Source organism: Sardina pilchardus, chromosome 16 (genome assembly GCF_963854185.1).
Source record: "Sardina pilchardus chromosome 16, fSarPil1.1, whole genome shotgun sequence".
NCBI lineage: Eukaryota > Metazoa > Chordata > Actinopteri > Clupeiformes > Clupeidae > Sardina > Sardina pilchardus.
The window spans coordinates 1769704-1785980 of record NC_085009.1 but is presented as its reverse complement, the minus strand read 5'-3'; the positions used below and the strand labels follow the sequence as shown (position 1 = coordinate 1785980).

At 44.5% G+C, this 16277-nt stretch overlaps 2 protein-coding genes across 2 annotated transcripts; both read right to left on the bottom strand.

Annotated features, from left to right (window-relative positions):
• Positions 1 to 3536: 3536 nt before the first annotated feature.
• pip4p1b (phosphatidylinositol-4,5-bisphosphate 4-phosphatase 1b) lies at positions 3537 to 10061 on the bottom strand. The gene is made up of 7 exons (XM_062515717.1): positions 9846 to 10061; positions 9014 to 9189; positions 8188 to 8294; positions 7474 to 7579; positions 5766 to 5818; positions 5463 to 5553; positions 3537 to 4939 (listed from the first exon to the last, which is right to left on the bottom strand). Exons 1-7 carry the CDS (start codon positions 9946 to 9948, stop codon positions 4796 to 4798), a joined length of 780 nt encoding a protein of 259 aa, XP_062371701.1. The 5' UTR covers positions 9949 to 10061; the 3' UTR covers positions 3537 to 4795.
• Positions 10062 to 10887: 826 nt separating this feature from the next.
• zgc:77880 (zf-DHHC domain-containing protein) lies at positions 10888 to 15701 on the bottom strand. The gene is made up of 9 exons (XM_062516365.1): positions 15568 to 15701; positions 15113 to 15201; positions 14347 to 14420; positions 13964 to 14076; positions 13736 to 13797; positions 13378 to 13504; positions 12885 to 12957; positions 12423 to 12567; positions 10888 to 11645 (listed from the first exon to the last, which is right to left on the bottom strand). Exons 1-9 carry the CDS (start codon positions 15690 to 15692, stop codon positions 11554 to 11556), a joined length of 900 nt encoding a protein of 299 aa, XP_062372349.1. The 5' UTR covers positions 15693 to 15701; the 3' UTR covers positions 10888 to 11553.
• Positions 15702 to 16277: the final 576 nt, after the last annotated feature.

Below are 16277 nucleotides of genomic sequence, written 5' to 3'. Positions count from 1 at the left end.
CCATTATGTTTCAGACACAGTGAAGACTGTAAGACTGATAAACACTTTAATTGTAAGTGGTGTGTGTCCTGTGCATTTGCAGTGGCCGAACACAGAAGCAGCTGCTTGAGTGTGTTGAGGGAGGAGGCACGCGGCGCACGTCGTCTGAGAGGTACTGTAGGCCTGCGTATGAGAGGACCTTATCTGCAGAGTGGAGAAGTACACCATGGCATTCCTCACCAAAAATATGATTGCAAACATTTGTTTTTTTTTTTTATAGACCAGCACTTTTGAATATACTGTATACACACATACAAAATACATATACATAATACACATAAAAATAGCTCATGATAATGCATTTTCTCTTCATTAATTCAAACTGAGCAAAAATAGATAGGACTGGTATTAGTGCTGACCAAGATGTGTTTGTTTGTAGATTTGTGTGCACGGTTTACAGTTGTACAGAGTTGTTTTGTGTTGTTTAACACACAGACCGTACTCCAGATCCGACTACAGGTCTCGACAGTGTAGATCCTCTCCAGACATCCTCACGGCTGTCTCTAAACAGGTATGCCACTTCAGACAGGAGCTCATTGGTTACTGTGCAGGGCTGTACTTACTTACAAGCAGTTTTATTAGTGTGTGCTCTAATCTGTACATGATTCATGGATAAGATGAAATGTAGAAAATTGTGGTAGATAGCATAACGATTTACACTGCTCTCAATGTGTATGTGTCAATCTGTGTGTGTGCTTTCTGCATGTGTTTGGTGTGTGTGTTTATATGTTGTGTGCATCTCCAGTTGTATGAGGAGGCTCACTTCCCTCACCCTGCGCTGGGCCACCTGCACCCTGACGAGGCGGGCACCTCCAAGCGCAGTCGCTCAGCCGACCTGGTGGACCGCTCCTCGCCCTACCACTCGCTCGACCCCTCGCTGGAGCGCTACCCGTCCTCCCCGAAGTCGCGCGTCACCTCGCGCTCGGCGCCAGAGCGGCAGGAGCGGCGCGGTCGAGGGCCCCAGCAGCAGCAGCAGCAGCAGCGTCACCGGGCGGGGCGTGGCCCCCAGCGCCCGCGCCGACGCCCCTCGCCCAGCGGCCAGCAGCACCTGGTCCTCCTCTACCCCAGCAGCCCCCACCTGCAGTTCCACCCGGTGCTGCCCACCTTCCCGCTGGCCGCCGCCACGGCCGCCGCCCACCACCCGTACCTGGGCCCCGCCCACGGCTCCACCGCCTCGCTGGAGCGCCTCCCGCTGGTGCGGCCGGTGCGCGGCGGGCCCCTGGAGTACATGCCCCAGCCGCTCAGCTGCTACCCGCACTCCTCCCCGGCCCTGGCCGCCCAGCGGGTGCAGCAGCGGGTGCAGGCGTCCAGGCTCGGGGTGGCGGCGGCGGCGTCGGCGCGCTCCAGGCTGCGCTCGGAGACACAGGGCCGTCTGGGGCTGGCCGGCGGCGGCGGCGGACGACGACTGGACGTGGGGCGTCTGGAGGTGGGCCACTACAGCGACGACTCCTCCTTCCACACGGGGCTGCCCCGCCGCTCCGCCAGCCAGCCCGACGTGGACCTCCACCACCCGCTGGCGCCCGGCGCCGCCGCCGCCCACGCCTCCGAGTACCGCCCCCTGGGCTACTACCCGCACCTGTCCCGCCAGCAGCTGCCCGCGCGGCCCACCTACCTGCCCCTCAGCTCCTCCCCGCTGCCCGAGCGGCCCAGCTCCCTGTGTGTGCTGGGCACCAGCAGCTACAGCGACTCCGACTCCGACTTCTGCCCCTACTACTACCCCGCCGTGGGCAAGATGGTGCGCTCCGCTCCGCTGGCACGCATGCGCTTCTCCTCAGGGAGCCTCCAGCTGGACGAGGAAGAGGAGGAGGAAGAAGAAGAGGAGGAGGAGGAGGAGGAAGAGGAGGAGGAGGACTCGTACGGTCACGGAGGTGCAGGGACGTGCGCTCCCATGCCTGTGAGGGAGATCAAGCTGTAGAAGGCCAAAGCGACACACACAAGGCCGCTGGACAGTACATATGCCTGGTGCCTGAATACAACATCAGCAACCTCCACCAAACTCTCATTATCACTATTATCAATATGTTACAAGGCCATGGTTGTTGGATGGGCAGCTGTGTGCCAAGGTTTGGGTACCCCTGACATTTTGTTTTTGAAGTAAAAATGAGGAAAATCCAACCCGTGTAGAAGAAGAGACTTGTTGACAGAAAATAGCAACATAAGATCAGGGGTTCCCAAACTTGTTCGTGGAACTCCAGTGTTTAATGGTTGTTTGTCTTAATGGATGAGGTGCATGAGGAGAGTATGACACACTGACTAAAGCACGGAGGCATTATGCAGCTGTTTTCATCAGACAGTGAACCTCGTTTAAGTCAGCGGACCGGGCCTTAGAAGACTGGCATTCTGTGTTCTTGGTATTTCCAGGTGCAATACCAAGAACACCTGTAAGCCAATTTAAAAATGAAATCAAAATAATATGACAAAATATTTTACAATTCTGACTGAGCAACAAACACTAAGATGTGCCAATGGAAGAAAATTGTAAATGTGTATTTCATGTTCAAATCCAGTCCAGTAGCTTCCCCTATATTTAGGCACATACGGCCATCTTCACTTTCTCACCATCTCGGGTTCACACCCCCCTAACCTCAGGTCAAAGGTGAATCTGTCACAAGACAGCAGAGAGCCACATCTAACTCCCTAATCTACTGCTAGTGTGTGCTCATGTCATGTGTGATGTCAAAACTGAGACTCCCTGACTCAGTGGTGTGTGTGTGTGTGTGTGTAGTGATGTGTGATTGGAGCAGATCCAAAATTCTACGATTTCTTGTGTGTTTTGTTTTGTGAGTTGAATTGAGGTGCTTTGTTCCACTGTGGTAGGTGTGGAGTCTCCTGGGGTGGGATGTTCCAAATACATGGTTTAGTGACTAACTCGGATAAGTTAACTCAGAGTTGGTAGTAGTAAACATTCTAACAGAAGTCATTGGGCTTCATTCTCTGAGCAAAACAAATCCATAGGGTTCCTCCTCTAGAATTTCTACATTCTCTGAGTTAACCTTTGTTACAACAGAGCTCATTATCTGATCTGGCTCAGTCAGTCAACCACATATGCCCAGTTATTTTGATAAGTCTGCTTTTATAGCCGATAGGCTCTGTGTGGGTGGATTATGCCAAACAAGGCACAAGGCACTATGATCATGTCATTTATGAGACACCGTAGCACTTGGTCTTTAAACACACGTTTGCCTTTAGAGCAGACCAGCCTAGGACTAAGACTGTGGATATTTCGGTGTACTTTTGAGTAGACTAATTACCGTTGTAAATATTCTCTTTGAATTTGTCCCATTGAATACGTTTGTTACAAATGTTTGTATACATTGGCATTAAAAGCCTTTGGCCATGGTGCTGTGATTCAGATGTCATCATCAGATTTTCTATATGTTGTTTTGTAGCTAGTTCTATGGTTACAGTAACTTCACAATAAATCACAGGATTACCCATTTACATTTTATACACAACGATGACACTATGAAGCAGAACCATGAGCACAGACAAGGCAGTTCCGTTGTTAAAATATTTATCACAGATAAATGTACAAAAAATGCAAAAATAAACATATTGACAAAAAAGGAATGAATTAGTTGTCATCAGCTGTAGTACATTTCAACATTTACATTTAACAATATTAAACACCTGGAAACAAAAACAATTAAAAGATTAAAAAAATAGACCCTAAGTTAGTTTGCGAGGGAAAAAAGTAAACATTGATAGCCACTTCCCTAAATTATGCCCCCAAATCATTGAGATTTTATATAGATTTTTGGTGTATGGATGTGTGTGTGTGTGTGTGTGTGTGTGTGTATGTGTGAGAGAAAGATAGTGTTGGAGCTGTAATTAAGTCAGAGATGAATAATAACACCTGTTAGCACTTTTTCCAGTTTGCAGTTGTTGAACAAGTTCAGAGATCATATTTGCATGATTTAATTCCAACAGTGATGATCAAAAGGGAAAACCAGCCACACCAAACCAAGGTGCTAAACGATCAGGATATTAGAAGAGAGGCCCCTCACGGCCCAGAGGAAGAAAGCTTGGTCTGTAACGGACTCCACACCTTCCTCATTTCATGACCAACATATCTGGCCTAAGCGGGCTCCTCGCTGAGCTCATTACAGGTGTGTTTACGTGACAACACCTGCGTCCTCGTGGCTTCTGCATGCCGCGTGTTGCCAGGTTACCGTTGTAGAGCGCATGCTAATGCCACAGTGTCATCCACACGGAGAGCCCTGAGGGAGTCCAGTCCAGGTGGTCTGAGTGCAGGTCAGTAAATTATGAGCGGTAAACATTTAGACACTAAAAAACAAAACCAGCCACCTCCCAGGAAATATGTCACAGTAAGTGTTAATGCCATTAGGAATGGTAGAAGGAACTGAGGGAGGGGGAGTTTAGTATTTCAATACTTGGACTTGGGCATGCCTGGGAAGGCTGGGGGGGGGGGGGCACAGACAGGCTACACAGCACAGGGAATCAGAGTTGATCAGTATGGCATGACTTACATTTTTTAAACATGTACATAACAAAAAGCTTATTGCCTCCACCCGCCTCTATTCATGTTCCAAACAGCACCACACGTCAGACTATTCTACCACTCCATCCATTTCTCCATCATTTTCCCCTCTACCCACTCCTCCATATTCTGTCTTTCCCTCTCTCTTCTTCCCACTGTTCCCTCTGTCCATCCCGTCTCCTCCTCCTCTCCTCCTCCTCCTCCTCCTCCTCCTCCTCCTCCCCTGTCTCCAAGGTCATTGGTTTGCTCTGTGCTTCAGGCGTAGCTCTGGAGGGGCTCGCTGATCTTCATGCAGGTCCAGTAGATGGCCCGGGCCAGGCTCAGCAGCGCCAGCACCATCAGCACGGCCCACGCGGCGTAGATGCGCTTGTTGGACTGCGTCTGGACCCAGGTGCCCGCCTGGAGGGACGGAGCAAAGGACAAGGGTGAGGACAAACCAGACAGAAGAGGTAGACCAATAGATAGAATTCAAAGGATTTGTACTATTCCAGTATTATTCAAGTAATATGTGTTGCATTTCCAGGGGTAGAGTGTTATATGTATATGGACAGGAACAAATTATGAATATTAATGTTTATGTTTCTTAGCAGACACCTTTGCTCCAGATAGAATGTTCAGTAGACTTTTTAAAAAATTTTGAAACGTTTGTGTCATTTCTTCTGTCCATACTTTCATTGTTAGAGCAGGTCGTCAGTCAGTGGAGTAACTAGTCTGTGCAAGTCTGTGTCACTTGAGTTGATCTGCTAAATACCAGCCATTTTACTTTTTTACTTTACAATTAGGCTACAGCTGTAATTGTACTGGGAGCTAATTTGTAAACCCACTACACTGATACATTTCAATGATCTGCAGCATGCGGTGGAATGGAATGACAATGAACCTAAAGCAGTTCCCCACAGGTACAAGGCCGTACACCACTTACTATTAGGCCTGCTGTTGCTATGGCAAAGATCAAACACAACAGGAAACACCATAAGCTCTGCCTTCGCGGGTAACGCTGACCAATAGAAGAGCTGGAGAAAAAAAAACAAGATTTTACAGAGGAAGAGAAAGGAATACAAGGCTGAAAATGTTTGTGTGTCTGTGCACGTATGTGTGTGTGTGTGTGTGTGTGTGTGTGTGTGTGTGTGTGTGTGTGTGTGTGTGTGTGTGTGTGTGTGTGTGTGTGTGTGTGTGTGTGTGTGTGTGTGTGTGTGTGTGTGTTAGAGCAAAGCTGTGCACTTACACTTTTCTGCAGTGTGGGCATCTGGCTAGTGTCCTGTCTGTAAACTCTGTCCACTGAAGAGAAAAGTGACATCCCAGTTAAAAAGCTAGCTCTAATTTTCCATATTCCAATATTCCATTTTCATTCTTTTATTTTATGCTTGGGCTTTTCTGGCCCACATTGATAGGACATTAAGTAGAGGACCGGAAGCAAGAGGAGGAGAGATGTGTGGAGGTCTGGGTTTGGGAATTGTCCTCATACCACACTACAGCCTGAGTCCCTGTGGGCACTGGACCTGTATGGCAGGGCTATTCAACTAGCGGTCCACAGGCCTCATGCTGCCCGTTGGATTTGACCTGCAGAGCGCCTGCAAAATGCCTTCAATTCTGGCCTTCACGACTATGCTATAATCTATAGAGTCAAAAAAGGACCTGCACACCTTGATAGGCTGTTTTGCATGTGCAGCTTTTTAAGGGTTGAATTCTTGAAGTAGTACGGGAAAAAGCGCAACACCACTTTTATTGACTGCTGTGCTGACGTTTCAGCACTAATGAGGGCCTAGTGAGCCGCTTTTTAGACAGACGTGTATTTCCCCAATGTTCACAGACTTTTTACGGCAGGGTTTTTTGTTGTTGTGCTGTCTGAATTCATATGTCTGTATATCTACTACCGGAACTTTTCCTGCTGCCGACCTCGTCATGTTTCCGTAATGTTGCTGCCACAGCTGCTATGTGAATGCAATCGCGGAAAAAATCCACACTTGTCAGTGATGATCAAGGGAAGTAATTCCATCTCTCTAACACGCTGCAGGTAATGCAGCAAGGCTATAGCCTCCTCCATACTCCGCACATGCACAGCTGACAGCGCGGCCTCATTTATTATGCATCATTATCTGCCCAGCGAACCAAAGCCCAAATAACGGAAATTCTAAATTAGTTGTTATTGTTGGCCGTATACAGTCCGTCAGAAATGCGGAAGACATGTCTGAAAACGGCTGTGATGACTCTGATGAGGGCCTAGTGCTGAAATGTCAGCACACCAGTCAATAAAAGTGGTGATTCTAAACCAGCATTGTTGTGCTTTTTCCCGTACTTCTTCAAGTATGCTATAATCTATAAATTGTCATCAACATAATAAACGAATGTGTTTACTGTGCAATTAATGCATTTCGGTAATGCAGGAATATACTGGCACTACTAATCAAAGGACCAAAGTAGCCTAGCCTTCAGTCAATTTTGTAAGGAACAAGAGAGAGCCACAGTATGATAGCATCCCTTCATAGCCTGGACATTGACCCGACACCCGACACAAGAGACCTTTTACTGACGCTCTTTTACAAAAAAAGTGTATGATAGTTCTGTCACCTGAGTCAGGCATTACAATGCTTACTGTTGGTCAGTACATTTCACTGTGGTTTGTTTTACAAATATGAAATATGACAGAATATAGTTAGCCCATCACTCTATTGAGACATTAACATTCTGCTTATTTTACAAATAATCTGGAAGTGCTATCTGGAAAAGCAATAATAAAACAACAATGTCAATTCAATCAATTGACTAATGAAATAAACAATACCATAATATACAAACCATAACTTAACTCCAAACTTAATTGAAAGGCGCTTGCTATTTGATCCACAGCTCAGACAAAAAGAAGTCAGCTTGACCTGCTGCACTCTAACAGGATTTGAGTGGAAGTTAGAATGTGGCGACGCACGCTGTCTTACCAAGAATGTGTTGGCACAGTGTCCACAGCAGACGCGTGCTCCAGTAGGCTGAGGCTCTGAGGCCACGGATCCTGGATTCACCGGCCCAAGGTTAATGATCCTCTTACTGCAACGCACAATCACCAGTCACACACACAGCACGCGTTTAAAGTGCTTTTACAGTACACAATGACTACTGTCACACACACAGCATGCGTTTTTAGTGCTTTTGCAGTGCATGATGACTACAATAAGCTGGGACTGACACGTGCAAATGAGGTGTTACCAGGTAAAAATTGGAAGTGGCACAGTAGGATTAAAAGATTTCTCTTTGTAATACAGGTGGCGATGTTTGATGTGGTGGACACTTTTTCTGACGTTTGAAAAGTTTCTAAATGACTTCCCAAAGAATATGTCATACAACCTTACACCTACACCCAATCTGTTTCATTCTGGTTCCTTTTCAAGAAGTAAGCGCAGCAACATATTGCATACAACAATTTCAATTTCAATCTAATTTCACTTCTAGAGCGCCAAAACATTACACACGTCTCGTGGCCAGGAGATTTCATTCATTAGTCTGGCTCTGCAACTGGGCTACACCACAAGACCACACTGGTCAGCACAAAAGTCCCTGAGCATGCCTCATGACCGTTCTGAAACTGGAACTTCCTTCTCTGGCTTTGAACAAGACATCCGGAGCGCCGTCTCCCGCTCCCTCCTCCTCCCACTCACCAGTACGGCCGTGGGCAGGCGATCCGCTGGGACGTCACCTTGCAGATGAGGAGGCAGTTGCAGGGGCAGCGCACGTACTTCTTCCCAGTGGGAGCGTTCTTTATGGGCTGCACAGACAGGGAGAGAGGGAAGTGAAGGAGAGCAGAAATGCTGTGGAACTTCTGTTCAATGATATGCATAACAAAGGCATCGGATTTAGAATGATCATACTGGAACCAAAACAACCCTTCAGGGGAACAGACCCACTTCGCTAGAAGTCAGTTCACAGTAGAAGATTTCTAGTTTCATTAGCTACAGTATGTGTATCAATGCAGAACAAGCCCTAAAGAGGATATGAGGTTCAGATTTTAGTAATGACCGCATACTTCCACGCAAACAGGGCTGGATCTAGCAGCCACTTGTTATAAATGAAAAACTACAGGCTCACGGTTGTTACTGGACTCATGTGACTTGCATTAGTGCTGAGACAATACCAACAAAAACGCTTGATAACTAATGGCCCAAAGGGAAAGGTGTGGGGGGGGGGTCTTGGTTGTGTGACCAACTGCAACCACAATTTGTAGCTTTGTGCAATGTCACTATAATCTGGGTAGCCGAGCATAATTATTTTTTTTTTTAAGTATGTGATATTTATGTGTATGTGTGTTAGTAAAACCAACAATTACTTTCATAGTTGATTATTATTATTATCGACAACAATTTAGAAAACAGTGAAAACATGTTGATCAGTGTTTCCAAAAGCCTAGGATTCTGGCTTTAGATGTCTTAAAATATGCTGTTTACTGTCGTAGAGTAAGTAATGGGGGGTCTGTGTGCATGTACTTACTGTAGCCTCATTGCAGACTCCACATTTGACCACATGCTGGTGGACCTTCCCCTCTACACTGATCAGGCTCTGGCACACCCTGCAGCTGATGACCGGGGCACTGCTGCTGTCCGGAGAACCCAGAGGGGAGTAGGGAGGAGGCGCCTCCTGAGGAGCACTAGTGAACGGAGGAAGACCTGAGAGAGAGAGAGAGAGAGAGAGAGAGAGAGAGAGAGAGAGAGAGAGAGAGCCCATTCAGTGAGCGCTTATCACACACCCTTCTCCCAGCGGGTGAAGCTCTCTTTGAGCAATACTGCTGGGCAACCACATAACAGGCTGCATGTGTTCTGAATGATTGGATGACTTTGCTAATTTGCCTACTGACGATTTAGACAACTCCAGAAGAAAACTGATGCATAATTATCAACTGGAATGTAGGCTACCCAAACAACAACAAATGTACCCTTTTGGATCATCAGCTTGACACTGGAGGTGTAGGCTAAAAAAAAACAAACCTGTCAGAGGACTTGGTATTTACTATTTCCAAGTGATAGTCTTTTTCGAGTAGTTATTGTAGTGTATACTCAACACTGAAAACAAATGTAGGTTACCAAGTGCGTGTATGACGTAAACTGGACGCACTTAAGGACAGGATAGGCTAGCCGTAGATTTCTACCAGGGATAATTAGGTTACAGCTAATCTACAAATCACGCACTTTTCGAGTGGAGGTGGGGTATCATAAGAAGCTACTGAATTAAAACACTATATGCTAAGCAATCATTAATATTCACAGTTTGGGTAGAGGCCGTGGCTTGTCATACTAGTTGCCCTAATTTTACAGCATTCACTCACTTTGAGGTTTAGGCAGAACTCCATACTGGCCATCTCCTGCAGACAACCCGTTTGCTTCATCTCGAGTATCTGCCAGCAGCGGAGATCGTTCGCTGTCCGCCATTCCATGAACACAGACAGGAACGGAGATAACAGCGGAAAGGTATTAAATGGTGTATAATGACACAGTAATGACCAAGATGCTCTGCGTTGAACGGCAGCGAAACACACAAGGAAGCATCACATGATCACATGACCGCGCATTCCAGGAAGTGGAGGGAAATAATAACAACACCACGTGACAGTTTGCATTCCCCTTGCTTGAACACGGGGTGGCGTCGTACACACATACGGTACATCTGCCAGCGTCTTCTCAGTTTCAGTGTTCAGCAGCAGGCTGTTCACAATGGAATAGGATAGACCAATCAAAAATCTATTGTGATTATTTATAACCGTAATACTTCCAAATTGCATTAATGTGTTAGCATTATAGGCAATTGACTTATAATGGGCCCCCACCCCCACATTCACAAATAAAAAGATTGGATCTTTAAACTGTTTTTTTTTCTTCAATGTTCTGTTTTTATTCAGAGTATTCATTAATTGAATTGAATTTGAATTGAGCTCAAAAACAGGATGTAGAACACAATTCGACTTTAAATTGAATTTGAATTTAAATGTAATAAAATAAGTAGAATTTATGTTTCATGAAATTCAAAGAATTTGTATAATTGTGTGCATAGTTTAAAAGGGTAGCATTTAACAGTGAAGCTTCACAGTATAAGTCACATATTGCATTGCATCAAACACACAACTTATAACTTGAAACAGTAACCAGTTACATTTCCAAAGCAGCCATCCCAAAAATTACTGTAGAGTATGTGAGATTCAACACATTCTTTATGTTGTGTGACTGGAATTGCTTTGAATATACCGAAGTGTGAATTTAATTCCTGTCATTCAAATTCAACTTTATGTGGGGTGGAGCCAATTCAATTCAAATTCAATTCATGAATCGAATGGAGGTCAATTCTAAAATTCTGAATTTAGCACAAGCCTGAAACATAGATTAGAATAGACTTTATTCATACCAAAGGAATTGTTTTGGAATATATAACACACACATACAATACAAATGTAGATCATAATATGAAAAAATTCATGAAAACCATTTTTTATTTTCACATTATCAAGAGCAGCATAGAGAGACACATAGTTCAACCAATAAAATACAATATACATAAATGTAAACATGATCATCATGAAACATGATTCATTTCGGCCATGTATGTACAAGGCTGCAAACATTCCTTTAGCTGTCCACAAACAGCAAACAGTAACAACAATATCTGTTTTTTTTTCCTTCTTAAATTAAGAATAAAAAAGTTTAAAATTAAGTTAGCAACCAGACACTGCTGGGGCATGTATCCTCAAAATGAACACATAATGTAAAGGATCCTCATGTCCAGTTAAGACAAAAGAACAAGCATAACAAGATAAAATTCCTTTTTTTCCAGAAAGAAGTAGAAATACTTCACTTCCAGTTCATTGTGTGTGTGTGTGTGTGTGTGTGTGTGTGAGAGAGAAAGGGTGCAGTTTGATTGTTTGTGTGCAGAAATACTTCATTTCCAGTTCCAGTTATTTGTGTATGTGTGTGTGTGTGTGTGTGTGTGTGTGTGTGTGTGTGTGTGTGTGTGTGTGTGTGTGTGTGTGTGTGTACGCATGTGTGTCACACATCGTAGTCAGGAAGAGCCGCATAACTGATTCCTCCGACGGAAGGAGGGGCAGAGTGGAGTGGTAACAGCCAACAAAGCACAGACCCTGCAACAAACACAGTCAGCTATTAGATTCTCCGTCATCTTTAAAACACACAACCGTGCGCGCACGCACACACACACACACACACACACACACACACACACACACACACACACACACACACACACACACACACACACACACACACACACACACACACACACACACACACACACACACACACACACACACACACACACACACACACACACACACACACACACACACACACACACACACCAAAATAGGACACTTAAACAATTCTGTCTCTATCTCTCTCTCTCTCTCTCTCTCTCTCTCTCTCTCTCTCTCTCTCTCTCTCTCTCTCTCACACACATACACACACACACAAAGAGTGCAACAGGACACCGAGACCAATTCAATTCTGTCTCGCTCTTTGCTTTCATTGTAAAGGTCAAACACAGAACTGTGACAAAGTATTCCAGACAACAGTGTCAAGATGAAGACTCTGCCCAGCCTATGGTCAGTACACTGAATACACAGGCCCCTTTTACCTCAGGACATTTTGTGAACCTTGGAACAAGCTAGAACAGGTAATCGACAGCATAAAAGCCCAGAGCAAATGCCAAATGTCAGAAGACAGTGGAAACCTGTTTGCTATCTGACTGGCTGCTGAAGTCACATCTAGTGATTTGATATGGAGCTTAGCTGCATGTTAAACGTTTCTAGACGCATCTGAAATCCCTCCACTCACTCACATAGGTAAATAATGTGTAACAGATGAGCCATCTTGCATACCCCACATACTCCCTCCCTCACCTCTTCCAAAGACCTCTCGGAGCAGCGCTAGCTTGGGCTTCCGCGTGTGTGTGTTGTGTGCCGGAGGGGCGCCGTTGGCTCTATCCTTCATGAGCTTGTTCTTCATCTGCTCAATGGGCGTCTCGTCTGTTATTATGGACACTAGCTGCACAGACAAAGAAAAGCGGAGAGAGAGGGAGAGAGAGAGACAGACAGAGAGAGAGAGACAGAGAGAGAGACAGAGAGTGGGAGGGTTGGCACATGAGACAAAAAGGAGAAAAGGGAGATGGATGAAGCCATGCAACCAATCTAATTCAATCAACTTAATGGAGGACAACATAAATCACTAACATGGCAGCAGAAGTACTGTGGCGTAAGTGACTGTGCTTGGCGGAGGCCATAGGAAAGCAGAACGCTGTACGCTCTGACTACACAGTATGGAAATAAGCTGATCACAGAGCAGCAATGCAGCACTTCACTCACCTGATCGTAAAATATGACCATTACAAACACACCAAAGAGAATGGACTCCACCAGAAGAATAATATAGTGAGCCCTGCATGGATGAGAGAGAGAAGGGAGGGGGAAGAAAGTATAAATGCATGGAGAATTATAGAAAGGAATAGACTTTTACTGTGGCTGTAAAACCAGGAAACCAGAAGTGATGAGATATCATATGGTCCAGGTGACACGGTGACATAGTAACACCTGTAGAGGTGTCATAAAAAGGACACTTGACTTGTGTGCTTTGTAGGTTGTATAAATGTCCTTACATATCTACCACAGACCTTAAAACCCAAGATAAACCAGGATACGGTCACATCAAGACACGCTGTCAATGTGATTTAAAAAAATAACAAAGCTCTAATGAATGTGTATTTTGTTTGGCAGAGTATTTTATTATCATTTTTATCTTTAAAGAATGGCTATATTGACTATGGCTCAGCTCTGTAATGCCTGTCTCTGTGTCACTCACACAATGAGGTGTTTGCTGGGCGACTCTTCCCCCTCTTTGTCCTTCTCTCCGTCTTCCTCCCGCTCACTGCGGATCCTCCACACCCACGCTGACACCACCAGCACCAACGAGTACAGGCTGGCCATGCCTAGCACAGCACAAGAAAAGCATATATATATATATATATATGAGAGAGAGAGAGAGAGAGAGAGAGAGAGAGAGAGAGAGATGGAGGCAGACTTTCAAAAAACAATAAAGTCAGCCTGCAACCTCCCTCTCAAGTCATTGAGAGGGAGTTTTACTTAACGTATATCCCACGCAGCTATTGTACACATAGCAATGGAATGTCTAGCAACAAGAACAATAGCGCCACACCTACCTGTGTAGAAGAGAAACTGGATGAAATATTTCTGGTTGAGCTCTCCAACACAGTTGTTTATCCTAAAAACAAACAAACAAAAGAACTCTGAGACGGAGCACAATACACAAATCTACTGTGCGGATAAGAGTGTGTATTGACCACACACGGTATTGGTATTGGACAGGGACAAATGTCTGTGTGTGTGTGTGTGTGTGTGTGTGCGTGTGCGTGTGTTGCTTGACTTACCAGGGACAGTGGTGGTCCATGCGTCTGATACAGCGTTGACAGACCTTGCAGTGGTGTGCCCGGGGTGGTCGATATGTTTCACATCTGCTGCACACTGTCCATCCCTCACAACCCTATGAGATACAAACACACACACACACACTTTACTATAAATATTACATGTTATAACAATAACACACACATCGTACATACACAGAACAAATAATGCATATACTTTACACACGCGCATTAATATTAATATTACATAACAATAACACACACACCGTACATAAACTGTACAAATAATGCATACACCTTACACACACACACACACACACACACACACACACACACACACACACACACACACACACAAAGAGAGAGGGACACAGAGAGAAACATACCCTCTCATTCATGCGGTTGGATTGCGATCTCAGGTCAGAAAAGTCAATGGCCGTCTCAGGCAGAGGCACCATCCCTGCTCACACAGCATAAAGGGAATGAGATACAGACAAATGTGGGGAGAAAAACACCCTCATGCTCATGTACTTTGTATGTAGGTCCTCATGTATGCTCATTATACTTTGGATGTGCTCTATGACTGTGAAAACAGCACCAACATGCTGACTTGCTGTTGTTATTTTTGAAATCACTCAATGCTATATCTTTTAACCCAAGACTGTTGTGTATTTCTTTTGCAGATGTCCTCTAAACTTTATCATCATGATGATAATTCTCCCGAACATAGTGTTGTGCATTACTCTTTTCACCATTTTTGTTTTGTAATAGTAACAATGTCCCCAATACGTACAGCCTAAAAAAACTCCTAGTTATTATCAGAGTAGGTCGAAAGTTAGGTCTGTGCCGTCCCTCTGTCTCAAGGATGGTGATAAAACTAAAATGGTAAAGTATCTAGGCCTATTTGGAAGACATCACCTACTAAGATCCAATGGATTTTGGTGGTTTTATATTAACCACACCTGCTTTCAACTTTTCAAAATGACAATCTTGCTATTCAGCAGAATTCTTATGTGTTGTAGCCTAACTTCTAATGTGCTCATTGTGCTGATACTTAATACTTAATGAAAGTATTGAAGTAAATGTAATGCACAATGTTTAACAGATTATAGATTAACAGGCTACTTTAAACACTGTCGGATAACAACTCACCTGGATCTGAGAACACAGCCTTGGAGTGACATGCAAGCAGCAGCAGTAATATTACATTAAACACTGAACCGTGCAGCGTGCACCACACACTGGGGAAGACAGAGAGGGAAGAGAATGTAGCCTGATATTAGTCTGTCATGTAGGCTACACGAGCCGACAGCTCACCCCTCTTCCACACAGCAGCATCAAAACAGAACTACGCGATGATCTCAATCTCAATCATTTTATCTTTTCGTGTTATAGTTCATTCGATCACCTCAGAGGAAAACAGCATTTAGGCTTTAAGTCGATTAGATAGCATAGCATTACTATTCGCGGCACATTGGTAGGTAGAGTCACAGACGCCACTGTCATCAGTTAACGTTATCACAACATCGCTCAGAGAGTGGTAGCTAGCAGATCCTCACCACAAAACCGTGATGCTTTACGGTGTCCTCATACGATTCAACACCTACCTTCCGGAGTAAGCAGGGATGAGCACATATTGAATAACCACATAATCGGCATAGAAGACGCTAAAATACGTCAATAATAAACAAATGAATCCACACGGGTCTCGCCGACAGCGAATAGAAGCCATTTTTGGATCCCGTCTTCCGGGTGACGTCACATCGGAGGAGAGTCGTGACGTTTGCTAAGCTATTTTGGAAACCTACTACACCAGTCTTTCTAATCTTACCAGTTGTTACATAAGAAACTCATTTGTCTGTTTTGTAATCGCTGTTGGTAAAAGTTCTATTTTTGAGCAAGCAATTGTTGAGATTCTAGTCTACTCAAATGCATTTTTTTTGTTGTGTGTGTATCAGAAATCCTACTCACTGGTTCATATCATATTGCAATTTTTGGCCTGTAAACAGCTTATGGTTAGGCAAGAAAACACCCAATATATTGCTAAAAATTAAGGGTATTCAAAATCACACTGCTATTGTAGGCCTGGTGTGCACATGCTTTAAATTGTGTAATTCCACCCACTGTTACTTTGGCAACATGCCCTCCACTGGTCACAGCTAATTAAAAAGAGGAATTAAAACAAAGGAATTGAAACTTCAAATTCTCACAAAGCTAAATAAGCATTATGTCAGCATTTCACAATAAAGTTTATCTTGCACACACACACACACACACACACAAAGCCATAGACGACCAGACAACAATCCATCAATCA